General features: G+C 42.2%; 1 protein-coding gene across 1 annotated transcript in view; it reads right to left on the bottom strand.

Annotated features, from left to right (window-relative positions):
- Positions 1 to 354: 354 nt before the first annotated feature.
- The window catches only part of hgfb (hepatocyte growth factor b), a 43,993-nt gene continuing 20,277 nt past the window's right edge, over positions 355 to 24,070 (bottom strand). Inside the window, 9 exon segments of the mRNA XM_084334266.1 lie at positions 355 to 1,158; positions 2,378 to 2,520; positions 3,849 to 3,955; positions 4,081 to 4,230; positions 6,180 to 6,254; positions 7,368 to 7,473; positions 8,841 to 8,870; positions 10,373 to 10,497; positions 16,776 to 16,869. Of these exon segments, the coding sequence (XP_084190392.1) occupies positions 979 to 1,158; positions 2,378 to 2,520; positions 3,849 to 3,955; positions 4,081 to 4,230; positions 6,180 to 6,254; positions 7,368 to 7,473; positions 8,841 to 8,870; positions 10,373 to 10,497; positions 16,776 to 16,869 (1,010 nt within the window). The 3' untranslated portion in view covers positions 355 to 978.

Here is a 24,070-nt window from a genome sequence, read left to right as displayed (position 1 = left end):
AGGATGAAGACACATCTGGGACCAATACTGGGATCGACACATAAGGAGCAATTTTGGGATCATTGAAAATTAGTTTGCGAGCCCTAGTTTTCTTGACTTGAGCATAATATGAATGAAAACCACATGGGTATTTGGGATAGGTCGTGCTCTCGCTATCAGCTTAGATCACACTTGCTAAACTAACAGCTCAGTCATGTGTTCTTGGTTTTTAACACATGTATATATATATATATATATATATATATATATATATATATATATATATATATATATATATATATATATATATATATATATATATATATATATATATATATATATATATATAGGGTCCCATTCTCTTCATTTGGCTGCTTCAGCAGTTCAATATAGTGTATGCTACTTTCTGGGTCTGTACAGTATTACCTGTTATAATGGCAATGACCATTAAAGTCCCAATCCGCAATTTGTTGACTATGAAAAATAATATGGTATATTCACATATTCTTAAAGAGTTTGATTTGTCTTGGGACCTTTTTAACCTAAACGCAGAATAATGGTGGGTTATACTCCCCATTTTTACAAACATTACCAATATAAACAAACATTTTACAAATACAATTAAAAGTTCACATTTACCCGTCGTCTACCGTTTGTCTAATACTTGTTTCGAGAGCTTAGCCAATCATTTGGAGAATGAAAACGTGTCCCTATTCCTACGTTTTAAATTTGGCGGTGGGACGACCCATTTGTTGACATTTTGGACTGAGGATTGGGCCTTTGATGATTGGCCCCTCACAGTCTGCGTGACATCTGTCTCGGCTGCACTCAGCTCCTCCTTCGGTCACGTGACCACGGTTCCCCTCCAGAGCAGACTCTCTTGTGGATCTCTGGCATTGAGTACGGACAGTATATAAGCCGGGCATTCCGAGAGCTCCAAGGGAACGATAAGAGGGGATCCTCTCAGTCTGTTGTGGTCCCTTGGTTACGTTGGTCTCTCTAGATGATCTCAGGGTTGGGGTAGTATTTGAAGACCTTGTGAATCCACTGCGTGTAGAAGGGCACGTTGATGAATATGCCAGGCTGGTTGGCGCGGGCGCAGCCTCTGCCGTGGACACTCACCCCCATGATCACCCTGCTCTCTCCTTCCTGGCACACCAGCGGTCCACCGTAGTCCCTCTGTGGGGTGGAATAAAGACATTAACGGTAGCGGAGACAGTAGCGGAGACATTCCACCAGGGCCTTGAGGAGGGCGAGGAAGATCATGGCAGACCCCGCCCACCCGGGTCACAACCTCTTCAACATGCTCCCCCACGGCAGGCGGCTACGGCTGCCCAAGACACTAAAGTCCCGCCACAGACTGAGTTTCTTCCCCTCAGCAGCTCGCCTGGTAAACGAGTCAGGTGTCCCCCTGCTCCCCCCCCCCCTCTATGGCGAGCTGCTAGGGCTGGACTTCTGGACTTGAACTTTGTGTTGCACTGTATCCATGTCCCCAACCACCGCACTTTCACAGTCTTATTGTTGTCTCACTGTTATGTCCTGTCTTGCACTTTACTTAAAATTATTTATTTACTGTTGTATTGTTCTTAATTGTGAAAAAAAGTATGCACTGTAATGCCAAAACACGTTCCTTTTTGTACATGTATGAAATGGCGAATAAAGTCATCTGAATCTGAATCTGAGATCAACACTTGTTAACTTGACCGCTGTCTCTGAAACTATATGTAGTACCGCTGCCCTTCTTGGCCAGGTTTCTCGTGAGAAAGAGTATTTTGATCTCAATTGGATCTGATTCAATAAAGGTAAAACTACTATTCTATTGAAAAAAACAAATCATTGGAAAATATATCTAGGTTTGTAGGATATATAGGTACATCTTCTGATTTAGAACTGTCGGCAGACCAATAGAACACATCTCATCTGGGTGGAAAAGATTTAAGAAAACATTCTATGTTCCCATGAAGTCAGTAGTTCCCCATTGGCTATGGAGCAACTTCGGCCTCAACACATGTGTGTATGTAGTACGTATGTTCACACATGTGCCTTGGTTCCTTGATTTCTAGCTCAGGGAGACAGTTGATCTTGAACATTTATTTAACTATGATTATGATTTTGAGTCCCATACCAGCCTATAGACTGGGACCATTAGTATATGTGGTCATTGGACGTAATGATTTCGATATAATCCACATCACAAAGCACATGTATGATGCAACGTGTGTTTATGTGCCAAAGAAATGCAGAAAACAAAGTCGTCTTACTTTGATTTCTTACATGTGTCTCTTGGTGTTCAATTGCAGTATTCAGAAAATCCTCGGATACCAATACCCAGATTTATCTGATATCTGCCAAATATCCAATGTCAGTATCGGTGTCAGTAATGCGGGGGCGTATTTACCTCACACACTCCCTCGTTCCGCTTGCCTCCTGCACAGATCTTGGTGTCGGTGATGTGGAGGCTTCCTCTGTGCTGTTCCCTGCACCTGTCGTTACTGACGATGGGCAGGTCCACCATCTTCAACACGTCATCGTGACCTGTACCTGAGGGACACAGGACAAAACCCAGAAACCATTCATTCGTATGTGATATTTTTTAGCAAATAACCCCCATTCAAGTCTCACTCTTTTTCTTTTAGTTTTTTTTCTTTCTTTTGATCTACTTTTTCTCCCCATTTTTCAATTTTTTTTTCTCCCATCCCAATTTCGTATTATCCAATTCTACCCTCCCCTGTCTCGAACGTTGTTAGACTATGCCTCCCACTGGTCGGCTGCAATGTGGACCAAGCCTTGCATCACGTGTCCCCTCCAGTACACGAGGAGGCAGCTGTCGCATCTTTTCACCTGTACAGCGCAATCTCTCAGCGGCGAGGAGTAACGCGTAGGAGGCTCACACTGCCCCTGTTGTTTCCTGATTCTGCTGTACAGGTGCACCAACCGACCTGTAGGAGTCGCTGTCCACAACGTCCGATCCCCACCCACCGGCTTTCCCACCCCCTAATACTGCCAATTGTATTAGTATGAACGACCCGCCAAGCCGGAAGCAACGGCGAGAGCTGGGCTCGATACCAGCATCTCCTGCGTTAGTGGCGAGCGCCTTGCCCACTGCGCCACTTAGCCGCCCTTCTTTTCGTTTTTTTATCGATATTCCTTTATCGATCCCCTTGGGGAAATGCGGATGTCATAGCAGCATGGGGGAGGGGAGGTAGGCTACAGCTGGGTAATAGAAGAAATACATAAATATAGGCAATAAATATAGTGAATCAAATGGAAACAAAGGTGCAGATGAGGGTCTGGAATAAAATATACCTTACAATAAATATAGGCAATAAAAAATGTAATCTGAATATATACTATGAGCAAAGGTAAACAGTAGACACAAGGTGCAAGCGAGGGTCTGTATCCTAACTGGCATGAAATACTGTCATACGTTATAGTCCGTGCAGGTTTTGGTTGTTAAGAGTCAGACACACTTAGTGGTCAGACATTCCTATGTGACGATGAATTACTGCTGCGCTTTTGTTCCGCCTCCAAGGTCAGGGTTTTCTTCTCAGCCTCCACAAGGGGCGGGCGGGTGGGGGGGGGGGGGGGGGGGGGGGGGAGTAGGGCGACATGTTGACTTGAAAGTGTTGGATGTTCCAGTTCAGATCCACTTTACAGCACTTGAGAAAGAGCACGAGAGTGATTAGAGTGTGATGGTTGCTGTCGTCTTCATATGGAATAGATGTACTTCAGATGAATGCATGACGGATGGCTAATAGTATACATTAGCTCTATCTACTGTACATATCACCGCTGTGGCTGTGGATACAGATAGTAGCCGTGAGTGAATATCAGATCTGTGTGACAGCAGCTAAATGTGATAGAGATACCTTTGGTCTCTCCCCATCCATACATTTGACATATCGTCCCCTCTTTGATGGAGCACCCAGCCACAGGCAGTTGTATGGTGTGGACATTGTCTGCAGGCAGCGCAGGCCTGGACACACAGAGAGGAAACCAGAACATGTACAAGCCATTAATCACAGCCTGATCAAACCATTACTGAGAATTGGATTATTATTATTGTTGTTGTTTATTTATTATTTATTATTATCCACTCACTTGGATAGTCGTATGAGGGCCAGATTGGAGCCCTCAGGGCCACAGATCACGTGACCTATGCTGACTTCCTGTCTGTCGGACCAATCCGGAGCTTCGTCCCGGAGATCAGACACGCCCAGCCACACCCGGTACTCACTGACGTCTGGGACACTGGAGGGGATCACAGCATTATAATGCATATGATAATATATAACTTCATTAACCCCCAGACACAACATTATTTACATAATGCATACAATGACACACAACTTGAACCCCAGGTGTGGGGGCCAGTAGTTAATTCCTTCTTAACCCTTTGTCGTGTGGCAGTGAAAGGGTTAACCTTCTGTATTGTCACAGTGAAAGGGTTAACCATTTGGTAGTGTGGCAGTGAAAGGGTTAAATCTCCCCTTAAAGGGATATTTCACATTAGCAGAACATGTAAAAATAAATCTGCAGCCTTACCTCTATCTACAGTCATCTACAAGCTAGTGACTACTACGGTCCCTGTCCACCATTCCTCCTAGGTGTCAATTCCATTAATTTTGAGGACCAAGTTTAAATATAATACTTCTGAATTATAAACAAACAATACAGCAATATCATTCTGTGTAATATATTTTTCGTCCAGCAAGACAGCACGTAACCACGGCAAAGATACACAGCACACTCAAACCTACAATAAATGTAACATCAATGCTAATAAATCTGTGATGACACATGACACATCAAATGCCAAAACAAACACGTACCTTTGACGCCGAATTGCTGCTTTAGTGCAACCTTCACATCAGTAGTTTGTTTATATATTTAGACTAGGTCCCCAAAATGTATGTGAAATGAATGAGGAGCCAGATACCTAGGAGGAATGGTGGTGTTGACAACGGATGACAGGGACAGTAGTGGTCACTAGTTCACTTGTACTGTAGATCACTTTAGATGGAGGTAAGACTGCTAATTCTACCAAAGTGATCCCTTTACGTAAGCAGATTCAAAGGTGAGAGAGAACCATTTTCGTTTATATTCTAGGTCAAAACCCTGTGTGTGTTTTCTTTGTCTACTGATTCTAATGCTTCACACATGAGCCATAACATGTCTGTACAATTATTCATATCTTTTTGACAACAGCTTGTCATACAAGTGTCATTACATTTGCATCAAGAGCGGGGAAGTCCCTTATTATCCACACTCTAAAGCAGAACCGTCTCTACGCCTGTACGTCACAGGCAGCTCTCTACCCAAGAGAGCAAAGATTTTTTACCAAATCTGGGACCAAAATAAATGCTAATATAACGTTGAATCGAGTGTATACAGAGTAGAAGTTGAAGTAGAAGTAGAAAGCTTTATTGTCATTGCACAATACAGTACAAGGAGATTGGTTTGTGCAGCACCTAAAATAACGATACCTACATACCCGCTCTACCACACAACACATCCATGATGTACCTATAGACACACTACCATACATACATGTGTTGTACCCATACTCACTGGCACACCACACATTCATGTACCCACGCATACCCTCTGCTACATATGCACTTATCAGTATCACTGACAAATTAAGCTTGTCTGAACATTTATGAGTTAGGCAATTATCAGAGAAGTAGACAGACTATAGTGCTATGTCTTTTCTGCATAATAAAACCACACCATCATGGCTGCGTTCATCATCGTTTCCAAAGACACAGAGAATACGCCGTGATATTAAATGATTTAACTTGTTTCAGCAAATCGTTGGTGCTTATTCATAAAAGAGACAAAGAAAATATGTGGGGAACAATAATGGAATTTATTCAATATGTTAAGGTGAAAATTCTTTTTTGGGGGCAGAGTTGTTTGACAGTGGAACGTCGTCCGATAGGAGAATGCTTATTATCAACACTTCCTTGTTAACCTAGCATGGCATATCATCACAGACCCTGGAATCTCGCTGCGCTGTGCACATGAGCAAAGCCGCAGGGTATACCGCAGTAATTGGACCCATCGGTGGATCCGGGGGGAGGTTTTTATGCAGACAGCTCAGATACTCTTATTTGAATAAAGTGAGTGTGTTAAAGAACGCGGCGACAGAGTGGTTGAGAGCAGCAAAAAGTACAGACTTAGACAGTAAGGATTACCATGAGGAGAAGCACTGCCTGTCTGTGAGGACCCACTCCTCTCGTATGAGCGAGCCTCCGCACCAATGCATGGACCTGGAGGAGGGAACACATTATAATAATGGACTGAAGTCACCTACCACAGAGGGACAGACGGATTCAGCATTTGCACCTAGATTTTGATGTGACACTGATGTACTGTACAGTATTTAGAGAAATATATCATTTGCAAATGAGAGGAGCAGTATTTGTATGTGTTAATGTTGACTGTATGGACTCATATGTTGACTGTGTATGGACTCATGTTGACTGTGTATGGAGTCATATGTTGACTGTGTATGGAGTCATATGTTGACTGTGTATGGAGTCATATGTTGACTGTATGGACTCATATGTTGACTGTGTATGGACTCATATGTTGACTGTGTATTGACTCATATTTTGACTGTGTATGGAGTCATACGTTGACTGTATGGACTCATATGTTGACTGTGTATGGACTCATATGTTGACTGTGTGTGGACTCATATGTTGACTGTGTATGGACTCATATGTTGACTATATGGACTCATATGTTGACTGTATGGACTCATATGTTGACTGTGTATGGACTCATATGTTGACTGTGTATGGACTCATATGTTGACTGTGTATTGACTCATATGTTGACTGTGTATGGACTCATATGTTGACTGTGTATGGACTCATATGTTGACTGTGTATGGACTCATGTTGACTGTGTATGGACTCATATGTTGACTGTGTATGGACTCATATGTTGACTGTGTATGGACTCATATGTTGACTGTGTATGGACTCATATGTTGACTGTATGGACTCATATGTTGACTGTGTATGGACTCATATGTTGACTGTATGGACTCATATGTTGACTGTGTATGGACTCATGTTGACTGTGTGGACTCATATGTTGACTGTATGGACTCATATGTTGACTGTGTATGGACAAAGATACTCGTAAAGGAAGATGCCACATTAATATCTGGACCAATGGGATGAAGATTTTCTTTCCTGTCACTTTGACATCAACACTGTGAGATTGCAGGACAAGCTCTCAAACAAACTTGTTTTGTGCTGGATCGTCAGATCAGAAAAACGTCGATTTAGTGTAAACATTTTCATTTTTGTTCAACTTGTCAGAGAAATCTCTCATTGGGGTGAATGGAGCATGTGTCCGAGTCGCTTTACCCTCTCTGTATGCTGACCATCCAGCTCCCGTTTGTGATGCTGACTGGACCTCCCCCTACTATCCTGGTCCTCTTGTGGACAAAACACGACACAACAGACAGCTCACCTGGAAACAAAGGTCCACACAGTAAGATACTGTAAGACATTCCTTTATTGGTCCACTTGGGGAAATTCGGGTAATACTATGTTATTACCTATAACGCATTTTGTATACAAATTTAAGTCTACTATATTGTAAGTTGACAATTATATAAAAAATTATAATAATAACAACAAATATATATAATATATATATTAGTGCTGTCAGGCGATTAAAAATATTAATCTAATTAATTACATGATTTGTAATTAAGTGGGCTAAATCCACAAAGAATGGATTGCACGGAGCAAGTTGCACCCTTACTTACAATGCATTATGAATTGAAAATGGGGGACCCTGATGTAAACAAGACTAAAGTCTTTCTCTGGTCTGCAGCCCCTTAACAATTGTGTGTATTGAGCCGTACTGTATTGTACCCATTCTGCAATCTGTTAATAAAATGTTCATTCAATCATCACTGTGCAGATTGATTGATTGAATGAACGTTTTATTAACAGATTGCAGAATGGGTACAATACAGTACGGCTCAATACACACAAGTGTTAAGGGGATGCAGACAAGAGAAAGACTTTCGTCTTGTTTACATCAGGGTCCCCCATTTTCAATTCATAATGCATTGTAAGTAAGGGTGCAACTTGCTCCGTGCAATCCATTCTTTGTGGATTTAGCCCACAGTATTTCTGACACTGGGAATACATTCCCTGAGATCCATAGATGTCCCTAGAATCAGATACCAAGAACATGCAAATGGACCATATAAAAAAAAATTCTGTAAATGTGTATTCTACGTTCTTATGGAATGAATGAGATAAAAAAAAACATTTTATAATATATATATATATATATATATATATATATATATATATATATATATATATATATATATATATATTCTTTTTTTAATACATTTTGAGTACATTTTCATAACGCGATAATTTGCTGTGTAATTAATTAATCTAATTAACGCGATAAACTGACAGCCCTAATATATATATAATATAATACAAATCTGCAAACACTCTTCTGTTGCTTGGCTGGTAGTCTATCAAACACAAACAAACAGACAGCCGGGGCAGGCAGGCTGGGAGACAGTAAGAAAGGCAGGGAGAGAGAGAGAGGGGGGGGGGGGGGGTTAGATATACAGGCAGGGTGGCTGTACAGAAAGAAAGACAGACAGACAGACAGACAGACAGACAGACAGACAGACAGACAGACAGACAGACAGACAGACAGACAGACAGACAGACAGACAGACAGACAGACAGACAGACAGACAGACAGACAGACAGACAGACAGACAGACAGACAGACAGACAGACAGACAGACAGACAGACAGACAGACAGGCTGACAGGAAGAGGGAGCGACTGTTACCCTGTGGAATGCTGTTCTGTGTAGCTTCACCTACAGACGGAGAAGAAGTGACAAATGAGGGGCGAGTGAGCATTTACTGAGATAAGATAAGAGACACTGTCCATGACACACACACACACACACACACACACACACACACACACACACACACACACACACACACACACACACACACACACACACACACACACACACACACACACACACACACACACACACACACACACACACACACACACACACACACACACACACACACACACACACACACACACACAGTGCCTCAGACCCTTGCCCCATGTGGGAATGATTAGAGACCACCCGACTTCTTCTTGATGAGTTGTGAATCTCCCCTGGACACACTGACCTGTGTTTGCTTGCGTGCGCTCATGTGCGTGTGTGGGTGTGTGTGTGTCTGTGTCTGTGTGTGTGTGTGTGAGTGCAGACAGATCTACACTATGTCTGCCTGATTTACTGTACAAGCAGGAGAACACATGGTCAACTTCCCATAGACATCATTATGTATCATTCTGTGTTTGAGGGAATGAATGAATGAATGAATGCATGAATGAATGAATGAATGAATGAATGAATGAATGAATGAATGAATGAATGAATGAATGAATGCATGCATGCATGAATGAATGACATTTATTTCTAGCCATTTAGCATGTAAAAAACACACAAATCAAATTACAATTGGCCGAAAAGGTTAGGACTGAAGCTACAAGCTTGTAAATGCCTTAACCCAGTGCATCATCTTATATTTATCGTTGATCTTCGTTATAAACCAAAAAAACTAAAAATTTTAATAATTAACAACAATCAGCAATAAAAAAAATCTTTGATCTAATCAATTTGATTCGAAACACATGGTTAACCATCCACGGCATACTTGTCAATAATAAGTTGTTTGTACTTCCTTTTGAAATTAGCAGTATTTTAATTGTATCTTAACTCCTCTGGTAGCATAGTGTGTGTATGCATGCTGTGTGTGTATGAATGAGTGTTTTATTGTTTTCCTATTTGTATGGTGTTTTGTATGGTGTGTGTGTGTGTGTGTGTGTGTGTGTGTGTGTGTGTGTGTGTGTGTGTGTGTGTGTGTGTGTGTGTGTGTGTGTGTGTGTGTATGTGTGTGTGCGTGTGTGTATATGTATGTATGTATGTATGTATGTATGTATGTATGTATGTATGTATGTATGTATGTATGTATGTATGTATGTATGTATGTATGTGCATGTGTGTGTATGCATGTTGTGTGTGTTTATGTACATGTGTGTGTTTGTGTGTGTGTATGTACATGTGTGTGTGTATGTATGTTGTGTGTGTATGTATGTTGTGTGTGTATGTATATGTGTGTGTGTGTGTGTGTGTGTGTGTGTGTGTGTGTGTGTGTGTGTGTGTGTGTGTGTGTGTGTGTGTGTGTGTGTGTGTGTGTGTGCGTGCGTGCGTGCGTGCGTGCGTGCGTGCGTGCGTGCGTGTGTGTGTGTGTGTGTGTGTGTGTGTGTGTGTACGTGTGTGTGTGTACTCACATTGTTTAACGCTGCAGTAGTCCCAGGGTATAGCAGAGTTATTGGTGTGACACCACGGGCCGTGTTTGTCTTTGTCAGGGTTTCTGCAGTAGCTTCCCTCCTGCTCAGCCACTCCTCTCTCCCCACTGGACACACAATCACGCTCAATACATCATAGACTAAACGTGCCCATATCACCCAGCACACCCACAGGTATATATATATCCATGTTAGAAGCACGTTTTCTACCAACGCTACGTACATCTACTATAATGAATTAATGAATGAACAATTTATTCAGACTTATTCATGCCACATTAAGTGGCCCATCCTACATTGGGATTACAAGACACCATCATACCATCACAACCCCACGTGTGTTGGTATGTGCTGTAGGGCTGAGCCCAAACGTTCTAACGTTCGAACCTTCGTTCGTTACGTTGGCATTTTAATTCTAAATCAACATTAGAGTTTTTTATTTTTAATAAAAAATAAAAAATATTTTTCTTTTTCTTTTTTTTTTCTATTCATTCTGGTTTTTCTTCACAGTTGCAGATACAGATTAGGCTACACTAATATTATAGTATTAACAAAAACTGATGAGTTATATTCATTAAAGAAAGTTGATTTAATTTATTTAGTTGGCTGGGGCTTCTCCCTGGGCTGGGGCTGGAAAGTTGATTTAATAATAATTTTAAAAAATACTAATTTAATCAGATTAATCACTTTATTCAAATTGAGGATTCAGTTTGAGGATATTTATATAAAAAAAAGTATTTAAAAAAATCATTCAGAGCCACGTCCATATGACCAAATTAGGTCTAGCGTGCCAACACTGAAGTCAATGGGAGGACGGGGATATTTGCGAATGCTTAAACTATATCTTAAATTATGGCTATGGGTCTAATATACCCGTCGCTTATCAATGACTTGCTTGCAGTCAACATGTACGAAACGTATTGTTTTTTCATCGGTACATTTCCGTTTTATACCGTTTTGAATACAAGTATAGTTTTGGAGATTTCTAGTCATTCCAGAGAAAGACATGATAATAGCCTGTTAGTGGAATACACAAAACACGTTGTCATTTTTCGGCTGATTTATGAATCGTTTTCAAATAAACGCTAGATTATCGATAGTATATGTGTGCTCATGTACGAAGAGAAGCGGGGTCTGAAAAATCGCTTCTCCCTACTTTGGTCGGCGCAAACCTCACACACACACGCGCGCTCCGATGGCGGAGAAAGGAACTTCTGATTACCCCAAGATTCGTAAAATAGAGTCCTTACCTCACATCAGATGTTCTGCAAAAAGATTAATCCAATTCCTGATCGCCATTCCAAATATTGATCGCATTTATTGATCCAACGTTATAGTCCAAAACACCTAATCGCCGCTGCTCCCAGCCTCCCCAGTGAATGTGGTAACACGATACTGCTAGCCTGAGAAGGGAAACCTCGGACCAGAGTTTTTTTTCTGATGCACAGTCCCAGCCAATCCAATCCAATGATGTGCAATACCATCCGGGAGACGATAGGCGGCGGTATTTGCCCTTTGCAAGCTCAGACCCATTCCCAATGATAACGTCAGGCTGGATGGATGAAAAATGAATGGATATCGCTAATAAAAGAAATAACGATTAAAACCCGACTATACTCGTGATTGGCACGCAACGCATGGCGAGTTGACCAGACTATACTCGTGGTTGGCACTGAATGGGTTAACGAAGGTTCGAACGTTCGTTCGAAAAACCCTGACAAAGTTCGAATCCCAAAAACAGGCTTCGGGGACAGCCTTAATGTGCTGTGCTGCTCGGGCCAAGCAGAGAAGCCACATAAACACACAACCACTGTTAGAAAGATAATCACTATGTTTATGTTCATGGCTTATCGGCACAAGGACAGACACAGCCACAGTTATGACAAGCGACTGCCTGCTGTGTTCTATCACAGTATGTTGCTAATGTTAGGTGGTTTATAGTCCTTGCTGCAGGTCATTATGCATGAGGGGTTATAATGTAGGTGCCCTTGCTCAGGGGCACTTCAGCAGTGTTAAGCAGTGTCATCACTGGGGATCAAACCTACAACCCTTCTACTATCATTTGACATCCCTTACCAACACGCCTGGATTATGTGCAAAGGCACAGGTTTAGTCTGATATCCTTTATCAAAAGGCCCTAGACATTAGTATTCCATGGTTGTTTCTTGATAGATGTGCTTCACGGGGGGAGCATACTGTACTCCACCTCGGCTATGTCTGTCCCCTGAGAGACGGTGGGGGCCATACCACTATCCTGCCCAGGGGGCCCCTAGTGGGACAGTCTGCACATGCCTACAGTACCAACCAGCTGAAGCTCACACCTGAATGTCAATGAATACTTTAAAAAAAAACACTGCAGATTTCTTCCAGACATGAATCGTGCACTTTCTGCCCTTTTCCAAATCCCATACTTCTTTGATTCAATGTAAGTGATTCAGTGGCCTGGGCCCAGTATTCTAAGTAGAGGATGGGTCACACAGCCCCAGCATTTTCACGGAGGTTATTCAGCAATCCGGGTGAGCGAAGACGGCAAGCCGATTTTGCAGGATGTCTAAGTCAAGTCAAACATTATTAATTCCAGGGTGAAATTGGTTGCAGACCGGTAGGCTATATAAAAAGAACACATGCATCGTAAAAAAAATAAAACATAATTACATACTTCAACTATCAAGAGAGATCACTAACCCTAGAGACAATGCTAGTTCTTAACCCTTTCACTACCACACTACCAAAGGGTTAACCCTTTCACTGTGACAATACAGAAGGTTAACCATTTCACTGCCACACGACAGAAACCCCAGGGTTCCCACAGACATTGCAAAATTAAATTCATGGACTTTCAAGTACTTTTCCAAGCAGTATTTTTCTTTTTAAAAGGGCATTTAAAAGGATACAATTCACTTAAAGATTATCCAATATGTATGGCTTAAAACCAACAATTAGTTACACTTTAAATACAAATAATTAAATGTCTTGATTCAGAACAATTAAACGTTCAATGCGAATGGTTGATTTGAATTGCAAGGACTTTTTAAGCACCTGGTTAAAAAATGGGCAGTTTTCAAGGAATTCCAGGCCTTGAAATTGGTTGGTAAAAAATCAAGCACTTTAAGCACTTCAAGGACCTTGTGCGAACCCTGTAACCCTTTCACAAGCACACTACAGAAGGTTAACCTTTCACAAGCACACTACAGAAGGTTAACCTTTCACTACCACACTACAGACGGTTAACCGTCTGTAGTGAAAGGGTTAAAATGTGATTTGTCTCCCAGTAGTAACAGGGAAGCCATTTTCAAACACTTCTGAAGACAGTGACTCATCCTCTTCTTATTATTCTACAGTAGTCCCCAGATTGAAATGCACACCTTGATGTCACTACTGTAATGCCTTTTCAATTGCAAACACAAGGACAGAACTCATGCTAATAACGACAGGACAGCTGTTTCAATTGCAAATCACCATGTTTCTACACTAAAAGATGCGTTAGGAACTGGAGACCACCGGTGTGGGCCTGTCGTCATCTGGAGGCTATTGGACACCTTGGAGCCAAGGAATCTGCTTGGACTTTCATTGTCTTTGCTTGTAACGCAGTCGACATTGTGGAGGACTAGCTTCTAGCTAACTACCATCTAGTATGTTAGCATTATGTTACATTTGGTATCAGCAGACCTAATCTTCTACATTCAATACCACAAGGCTTCAATTAATTTACAGCAGCATCGTGTCGGTTGCTTTTGAAACTTGTTAACTTGTATCTAAAAACATTAGGTGTGGGGCAATACCTTGTGTTTTTGTTACTTTCTATTCAACAGACTTGATGATTTAATCCTGTTCGCTAGTTAGTAGTTACACGTAGATTATTAGTTATGTATTAGCAAATTTTTCTAATCAAGTTTGGTTAATTTTAAGCATATTAATCATAATTTAATTTTAAAATGTGGCTAAATGTGGTCCGGTTTCTATGTTTACAGATGAGCTATCATTGGAGAGTACCGCAAATCAGCCTTGGAAGAGAGGAGAGTCCGACTGAATGACCTGAACTCAATCATTAGAATTATTCATTTAGGAATGAAAAACGTTACTCTCAAAACAAGAAATAGTAGGCATCACCTTTTTCAAATGGCTGATATCTCCTTTTGGAAAGAAACGCTACCTACTATCACCGATCTATGATCACAGAAACAAACCCTATCCCCCCCAGGAATCTTCCCCCGCCACGATAAAACTGCACCATTAACATTACAAGCGCTAAACCAAACATAGTTTGGATATGATCTGCACAGTAAGGCCGCGCAGCTGTGTACCGTCGCTCCCTGAGGGAGAGCTGCTGATCGACAGGGGAGTCACTCACGGAGGCGGTACGCTCACACGGTACAGTAATGCATGCACATGCAGACATATCCCACACATGGGGATATTCTCGTACGGTTTTATAAACCACAAACAGAATTCCTTCCCAGACAGACAGAGGTCCCAGGGCGATGAGACGCAGAGATATTCATAGGAGCGAGGGAGACGAGGGAACAGGAAGGCTATAGGTACCAAAAGTACTGAGATCCAGTCAGAACTCTTTACGTGTGTGTGTGTGTGTGTGTGTGTGTGTGTGTGTGTGTGTGTGTGTGTGTGTGTGTGTGTGTGTGTGTGTGTGTGTGTGTGTGTGTGTGTGTGTGTGTGTGTGTGTGTGTGTGTGTGTGTGTGTGTGTGTGTGTGTGTGTGTGTGTGCGTGTGTGTGTGAGTGAGGGAGTGGGAGAATGAGCGACAGCGGGAGAGAGAGAGATATATTTTGAGATATATTTTGTGTGTGTGTGTGTGTGTATGAGTGAGGGAGAATGTGGTGGGATGTGTGTATGCATACATTCTGCATACTTGTGTATGCAGTATCATTGGAACGTGTGTGTGTGTGTGTGTGTGTGTGTGTGTGTGTGTGTGTGTGTGTGTGTGTGTGTGTGTGTGTGTGTGTGTGTGTGTGTGTGTGTGTGTGTGTGTGTGTTTGTGGCGTCTTCAGCAGCTAACGTAAACAGCCCCCCCCCTCTGACTCCCTGGCCCCAGCCCCTGACCCCCTGGGCCACAGCCAAGCGGAGGAGCTGATTGGCTTTGAAGTGTTCTGAGGAGGGAGGGTCCCGGGGTCAGAAGTCAGATCTGAGAGTGTGTGTCACCCGGCCAAATTATAGCTGGGAGTCATTCCTGCTGAGTGAGGTCATGCTAAGAGGAGCGCTCTCAGACACCGGGACACACCGCTGAGGCTCTGGTCATGATGGCACCCGCAGGAGTGCTCCCTCCTCGATCCACCAACAACACACGTAACCCTTTCACTGCCACACGACAGAGGGTTAACCCTTTACTATCACACAACCAACGGTCACCTTCTGTCGTGTGGCAGTGAAAGGGTTAACCCGCTGTTGCGTGGCAGTGAAAGGGTTAACCCTCTGTGTATTGTCGCAGGGAAAGGGTTAACCGTTTTGGTAGTGCGGTAGTGAAAGGGTTAACTGAAGGTCGATAATAGGTCACCTCCCTCCTACGACTCAGCCACCTTTCAGCTTCACACATGTGGTTCTGGGCAGTGTGGAGACATGCTCTTGTGTTGTCAGTGTCCCGAATACATGCTATATTTCTTGCAATACATTGACTATTTACATGATGAAGTGCACCACTATAAGCGGTATAATTTAAATATAATATATATATATATAATATAATATAATACAATACAAGATCAAAACAATATATTTTTTGTATATCGATACTACTACTGTAACTGCTATCTGTTGCTTGCTACTGTATCTGTTATCTGCTATCTGCTATATGCTATCTACTATCTGCTATCTACTATCTACTCACACACGAGCAGCCACTTAACACTTTAACATGAGCGGGCACACACTCATGTCGCACACACGCACACTTATGGCCAAAGGAAAGGACACTTTAAATTAGAATAACAGGAACAGTGTATTGCACTACCAAAGCTAACTAGCATGTACCATATGCTCTGTAAATAACTATGTACAGATACCGAGATGTCACTCCATGTTACCTGTTACCTGTTACTGCACAATGTTGTTTTCTTCTTTTGATTCTATTATATGTACCACTGTATTGCACATCGTTGCGGGCAAGACCACCCGCATTTCATTGTATACCCGTATGCCGTGACAATTAAAACTCTTGACTTGACTTGACTTGACTTACTATCTACTATCTGCTAGCTACTATCTGCTATCTGATATCTGTTATCTGTTATCTGCTATCTACTATCTGTTATCTGCTATCTGCTATCTGCTATCTGTTATCTGTTATCTGTTATCTGTTATCTGTTATCCATTATTCGTTATCTGATACTGCTATACGTTTGGGCAGATTATTGGGTGCCAGTGGGCCGGCCTACCTGTTGCTGTGGTCCCTCCAGGGAGAGCAGGGCAGGTTGGATCTGGTCCTGGTCTCCTCTCCTCTGTAGGTCTCTCCAAAGCCCTCATAGCAATCTGGAGGAAAAAACACAGCCATCCTCAATGTGCAAATTATGACATACGATAGTTTTAAACATCACACATGGATAATGGAGATTCGTATAACAACCGTCTTGTGGCCAATGCATTTGTACTACTATGCCAATTAGTCTGTGGATTCTGTACGATACAATACGCATGATTGTTCTATCAACCACATAACAAAATAAAAGAAATCTTAAAACTAAAAGAGAACAGTAAACAGAGGAAACTAAAAGGACCCCCCTCCCTCTAATCCCAAACCACTGTGGTGATCATTAGATCTTTAATATGCCATAGCTGGGAGCAAATACAAACCCACAATGCTGCCCAAGACACAACATAAGCCATAAATGAGGTCTTCAAACCGTCCATCACCATGTTTTTCATGTGGGAATGTACCCGATCCATGAGAGCAGCCCACAACACAAGATAATGTGGCTTATAATCCCACTGCAACCCAATAGGATCTCCAACAAATGTCTCCCCGAGATCCCTTGAGACGTTTGGATGTGTGCATCAAGCCAAGTTCCTCCCAAAATCTGTTGCTGTGTCCCAGGAGGCATTCAACCCAAGCACTAATCCTATTGTGTCCAAATGAGATGTAAAGATCCTGTGCTTCTGTCAGAGATGGTTTATGTTCACCATGGTGGTTAGTACTTCCCACAGTCCTATAGCACACACACTCCTCCATAGGGAGGGACAACAACACATGTTGTCAAACCATCTGTATTAGCCGGTCCAGCTGATCCGAGATCAGGGGCCGCTCTGAAATACAGGGTCAAAACCATTATTGAATATTTCTGCTCCAGAAAAAGACTAAATAACTAAATGAGGACTATAATGTGTTTCTCCTCCCCCCCCCCCCCCCCCCCCTTTTACAAATACATTTTGAGCAGTGTCAAAGTGACACTCGGGTTTAAAGGAACACGGCAACTTTTTGGGAAGTGAGCTTATTTGCTGTCTTCAACCGGAATCAGACAAAAAGATAGGTACCCTTCTCCTTTCTGTGCACGCAATACAGAGAGAGAGAGACCGCAGCACGTTAGCTAGCTTACACAATGAATGACTGAAAGTGGATACGGACCATAAGCCTACAGTCAAAAGTAACTAAATACACGTTCCAACAACTCCAAAACGGTCTTATTTACAGTGTGACTTGTGTATTAACCACATGTAGAAATTACAATGTAAAACGAGACATTGTCATTTTCTAAGCCGCCGATACATAGCCTGATCTATTTTCTTGACAAACAAATGCCAGCTGGGTGCAGTGATATGTCGCATCACCTCTTTTGTAACTTCCTTTTGTAACTTCCGTCAACAAAACCAATGTGACTGGTTAACCTACAGAAGAACAACTGCTAATCATGTTTCAGGTTGTCAGGTCCTGGCAGCGGAGCAGCATGGAGGGAGGCTGAAGCTGTTATTCCAATACGTGGGAAATACACATTCACAACATGTAAATAAGACAGTTTTGGAGTTGTTGGAAAGTGTATTTTGTAGGGATGCCCCGATCACGTTTTTTGCCACCGATACACCGATACCGATCACCGATCTTCTATGAGCCATATCAGCCGATACACTGCCGATACCGATCGTTTTTGGTTTTGTTATAGATAAAATAAAATTAAAAAATTAAAAATCTAACCCTAACTAACCTTACTGTCATGCACTTCTCCTAATATACTAACCTACTGTACACTGTAGCACCAACATTGTAACCAACATTGTTACTCAGCTGATAGAGTTGTGCCTTCCTGATGACTTGTCATAAAGAGTAGGCTAAATGACTAAATGTAAATGTAATGTAAATACCCATTGTTCAATTAATAAACTGTATGCCTCACTGTGTGGAAGAGACTGGGATCATTATTTTGTGCAAGGCAACATCAGGCTTGACTTAAAACATTACTTTCCTAACTTAGTGAAACAAAATGTAACAAATTAACACATAGATATAAATGTACTGAATTGTTATTTATTATTTTATTTATTATTATATTATATAAATATTTTTATTTTTTTAATTGCTTTTTAAATTTTTTATTACCGATACCCGATCCAGCTATTTTAGTGAATATCGGCCGATATCGATCGCTGGGTGATCGATCGGGGAATCCCTAGTATTTTGTTACTTTTGACGGTAGGCTAATGGTCCGTATCCACTTCCAGTCATTGTGTAAGCTAGCTAGCACGCTGCGGGTCTCTCTCTCTCTCTCTCTCTCTCTCTCTCTCTCAATTCAATTCAATTCAATTCAATTCAATTCAATTCAATTCAATTCAATTCAATTCAAATGGGCTTTATTGACATGGGAAACATACGTTTACATTGCCAAAGCCAAACAAAACAAAACAATCAAACAGAGAAAACAAAATAAATCAGTACATTACAGACGGAATTTCTAGTACAGTCTTTATGGTGGTTGCATTCCGCTGGATGTCCTTTTCTTGTCACAGCAGCTCACAAATCTTGCTGCTGTGTTTGCACATTCTTGTATTTCTCCCAGTAGGTATGGGAGTTTTGAGTTATTGTCCATGTTTTCAAAGTCTCTTTGGGTGTTTGCAATTTGTGGGAAGTATATGTCTCTGATGTCTTGGTATAGTGGGCAAGTTGTTAAGAAGTGGAGCTCGGTTTCCACCTCATCTTGTGTGCAGTGGGTGCATAGTCTGTCTTCTCTTGGGAGCCAGGTCTGCCTATGGCGGCCTTTCTCAATGGCTAGGCTGTGCTCGCTGAGTCTGTACCTAGTCAAGGATCTTCTTAGTTTTGGGTCAGTCACGGTGCTCAGGTATTCTGCCATTGTGTACTCTCTGTTTAGGGCCAAATAGCATTTCAATTTGCTCTGGTTTTGGGTTGTTTCTTTCCAATGTGTCAGATAGTTTTCTTTTTGTTTTCTTATAATTTGATTTAGTCCAGTGTGGTTACTGTCTGGTGGTTCTGCTTGTGTTTGTGAGCAGAGTCCCAGAACCATCTGGCTGAGTGGGCATCTATCGAGGGTCTCTCTGTGGGTGAGGGCTATGTTGTGGAGTGTGTCTGGGTCGCTTTCTTTTAGGTGGTTGTGGAATTTGAATGCTCTTTTTTGAATTTTTATGATTAGGGGTATCTTCCTAGTTCTGCTCTGCATGCATTATTTGGCGTTTTCCGTTGGGTGCGGAGAATGGATTTGCAAAATTCTGCATGCAGAGTCTCAATTGGGTGTTTGTCCCATTTGGTGAAGTCTTGGTTTGCAAGTGGGCCCCAGACTTCACAACCATATAGGGAAATTGGTTCTATGACGGAGTCTAATATTTTGAGCCAGATTTTGACTGGAATGTCTAATATGATGTTCCTTTTTATGGCATAAAAAGCCCTTCTTGCTTTGTCTCTCAGGTCGTTCACAGCTTGATTGAAGTTCCCTGTAGCACTGATGTTTAGGCCGAGATATGTGTAGTTTTTTGTGTGTTCTAGGGAAATTGTGTCTAGGAGGAATTTGTGTTTTTGTTGTTGTAGGCTGGGCCTTTTTGGAATATCATAATTTTAGTTTTGTTTAGGTTTACTGTCAGTGCCCATGTCTGGAGAATTTGTGCAGAAGGTCAAGGTGCTGCTGTAGCCCTTCTTTTGTTGGGGACAGCAGCACCAGGTCATCTGCAAACAGTAGGCATTTGACTTCTGTGTTTGCTAGGGGGATGCCTAGCATCTCTCTCTCTCTCTCTCTCTCTCTCTCTCTCTCTTCTCTCTCTCTCTCTCTCTCTCTCTCTCTCTCTCTCTCTCTCTCTCTCTCTCTCTCTCTCTCTCTCTCTCTGTACTGCACGCACAGATGAGATGAGAAGGGTAGCTATCTTCTTGTCTGACTCGGGAGAATACCCAAAATGTTGGCGTGTTCCTTTACGACTGGAACTGCAGGGCAAACTGCAAGCTGGTGAGAGAATGATTTCACGTCTCATTTACGAAGGCAGCAGTTAATTATGTACAGTAATTGGCACTGGGAATGTAAATGAGTAAAATATGCTTTGTGTCCATAGTACTTCCTCTCTGAAAGGCAGGTATGTATGAAGGAGAGGATAGGAGCACACTCTGCCTCGACTCAGGGGGCATGTAAGCACTTCCTTCAATGAATGCCATGAATTATGGTTGCCCAGAGAACCGTTGTAGCGGTTAACACCCCCCTAACCTCTCATGTACCCCCCCCCCCCCCCCCCCCCCTCTTGGCCTTCGTAGTCTAAATAAAGATACAATCCTAAGGGAGTTGACTGCCTACTCTCTTTGAAACCCTTTGAGGTGTGATTCAAACGTTTCCTCAGAACTGTTATTTTGGAAATCCAGGGCCCTCATTTATCAACGTTGCGTAAGCACAGATATGTGCGTAACCCGTGCGTACGATCGTTTCTAAGCAAAGTGTGGGACTTATCAATTTGAACGTGTGCTGACTTTGTGCGTATATCTACACACAGCTCCGGCCGTGCGTACCTGGCACCCGTGGTAGAATATGAATATTGCAGTCAGTAGTGTAATTATAGTAGTGTAATTATAACGGGCTCACGCCCGAACAAGAGGTTGGCCTGCTTGTTTGGCACGGGGGGCAGACGCAGAACAGCCACCTCCAAACGCGATTAAATATTGTTTCAAATAAAAAGCGAAATACTATTATTTTGTGTGTCATGTTTCCAAATAAGATGGGCCACAACTAAATGCTTTCTACTTCAATTTGTTGGTTAGAATAGATTACCTCCGTTGAAACTTCACTGAGACTAAAAGACAGTATTTTTTTTGTGAGCTCCGCGCACAGACGCGATAATAATAATAATAACAATAATAATAATAGCTTCATTTTATATAGCGCCTTTCAAGAGACCCAAGGTCGCTTTACATAGATAGGGGGGGGGGGAAATAACAAAGTAACAAACATAGTGGACAGACACAACATATAAATATGATGATGGGATTCAAGTTCGCGTTTTATTGATCACATAGCAGGCTATACATAGGCTACATGGCACGGTCCATCGTGATATTGGAGATGGATCGAGCAATAGACTGTTACTGTAGCTGTCAAAGCTCCATCACAAATGCAGTTATGTGAATAGAAAGGGATTCCACTCAGTGATGCGCATTTGCCTGATACATGTCGCTGCTGCCGGGAGGAAAGGCATGCTGCATGTTTTCAATTCATTAAATAAAACGGATACTTTTTGCAAGGGTTTACTGACTGTCATACAAATAATCAACCAACTACATACTGTAACTGTTCAGTGCACGTTCTTATTTACATTGCTCCCGCAGACCCGCACACAGACATGATGAAATTCAAGTTCAAGTTTGTATTGATCACATATAGGCAGGCTACACATGGCGTATAGGCTACATGTATCATACATGGCAGTGAGATTCATTGTTCTTGTATATGCTCTCGTATTATTGTTTATATAAGCTACCCAATACCGACATCAAAATAGATTGTATGCCTCTACAAATCATATGCAGCAGGTAGAAAATTTACGGAAAATCCGTCACGATTTGGAATACAATTTAGGAGAACTATAATCCCTGGGTATTAATCGAACGAAACGGAAAAAGGCAGTCATATTCCAGCACGGTCTTTATTAGTTAATATGGTCTTTAAGTTAATAGATATCATATCCGACATCACCGTACGTGTACATGTCTGTCAGCCTGTCACGTATTTCTCCCATAACACGATTCGCTCGGCTTAGTCCACTTTTCCACATTTCATGGGGGTGTTCCATTACCGTATATGGTTAATTACGGGCGGTGCTATATGCAAATACTTAAAATCGTGCACGAGCGTGGAACTTAATGGTATTTATCAACACGGAGTGTGCGTACGACCCGTGTACGCACGTGTGATGAATCCCGATTTTTCTGTGTGTACACACATTCTAAATTCTGTGCTTAAGAACAAAAATAGAACACTTTCTAAGAATTGTTGATAAATGAGGGCCCAGGACTCTGTAGGTTTCAGCGACCAGACGCCATTGTCATGGCATCGTTGGAACGTTGTTGAGTTCTCAACGTTTTTTAATCACACCGGTTTGATTGTACACCTCCGAGGGTTAAAGACGAGTTAAATACCACGCATATTGTGGCTAAATGCAACTCATCTGCGCCTGAACGAGCTACATTATGTTCTGTAAATATGAGTGTTTTGTCAATGAAATTGAATATACTGGCTAAATGCAACTCATCTGCGCCTGAAACGAGCTACATATGTCTCTGTAATATGTTTTGTCCGTGAAATTGAATATATACAGTAGAAGTCTCCGCTCCCTTACTGTGGGCCGGTGTGTTCTGGACGCCACACTGAGGGATGTTGGTGCAGAACATGGTCCTGTATCTGGGTCTGTGGTGAAGCACCAGGGAAGCTCACTACCATCTGGGTTCCGGCAGTAGTTCTCCCTCAGGTCCTGAGGAAAACACAGATACAGTTAACTTACGGCCACAGTATGCTTGTTGCGGAAACACATTTCAGCAAGTTGATTTGTTCTGGGGGGGGGGGAGCCATTGGCTCATTGTATGTGTGTGTGTGTGTATGCCTGTGTGCGTGCATATGTATGTGAGTGTGTGTGTGTGTGTGTGTGTGTGTGTGTGTGTGTGTGTGTGTGTGTGTGTGTGTGGTGTGTGTGTGTGTGGTGTGTGTGTGTGTGTGTGTGTGTGTGTGTGTGTGTGTGTGTGTGTGTGTGTGGTGACTCACTTGCAGAGGTAGTCCTGAGGTGTGAATGTGTGGTTATGAGGATACTGCGAATCCCAGCGTTGACAACTCAGTCCAGTGGGCGTGACGTCAACAGTCCTCTGTAGCCCTCTCCTCGGCCGTGGAAACACTCCGTTGTCTCCTCCACCAGGCTATTAGCAGCAGCAACTGGGTCTGTACGGAGACAGAGGTTGATGATTGATTGAAAACTTTATTAACAGATTGCATAATGGGTACAATACTGTACAGCTCAATGCTAACTACTGCTAGGAGGATGCAGACCAGAGAAAGACTTTAGTCTTGTTTACATAAGGCTCCTCCATTTTCAATTCATCAAGACATTTATGACATTTACGAGACGACTGCTCTACCCCTACATCAAGATAACGTACGTGTTCATAATAATCCTATGGTCTGAGCCGTTCGAATAGCTATTCCGTCTTCACGGATATGACCTACATTCCAATGTCCTCGATCTGAAGTCCACCTGCTGAAACAGGATAGCGCCCTCT

The sequence above is a fragment of the Notolepis coatsorum genome (assembly GCF_963971535.1).
Source record: "Notolepis coatsorum genome assembly, chromosome: 18".
Classification (NCBI taxonomy): domain Eukaryota; kingdom Metazoa; phylum Chordata; class Actinopteri; order Aulopiformes; family Paralepididae; genus Notolepis; species Notolepis coatsorum.
This window is presented reverse-complemented; position numbering and strand designations above follow the sequence as displayed.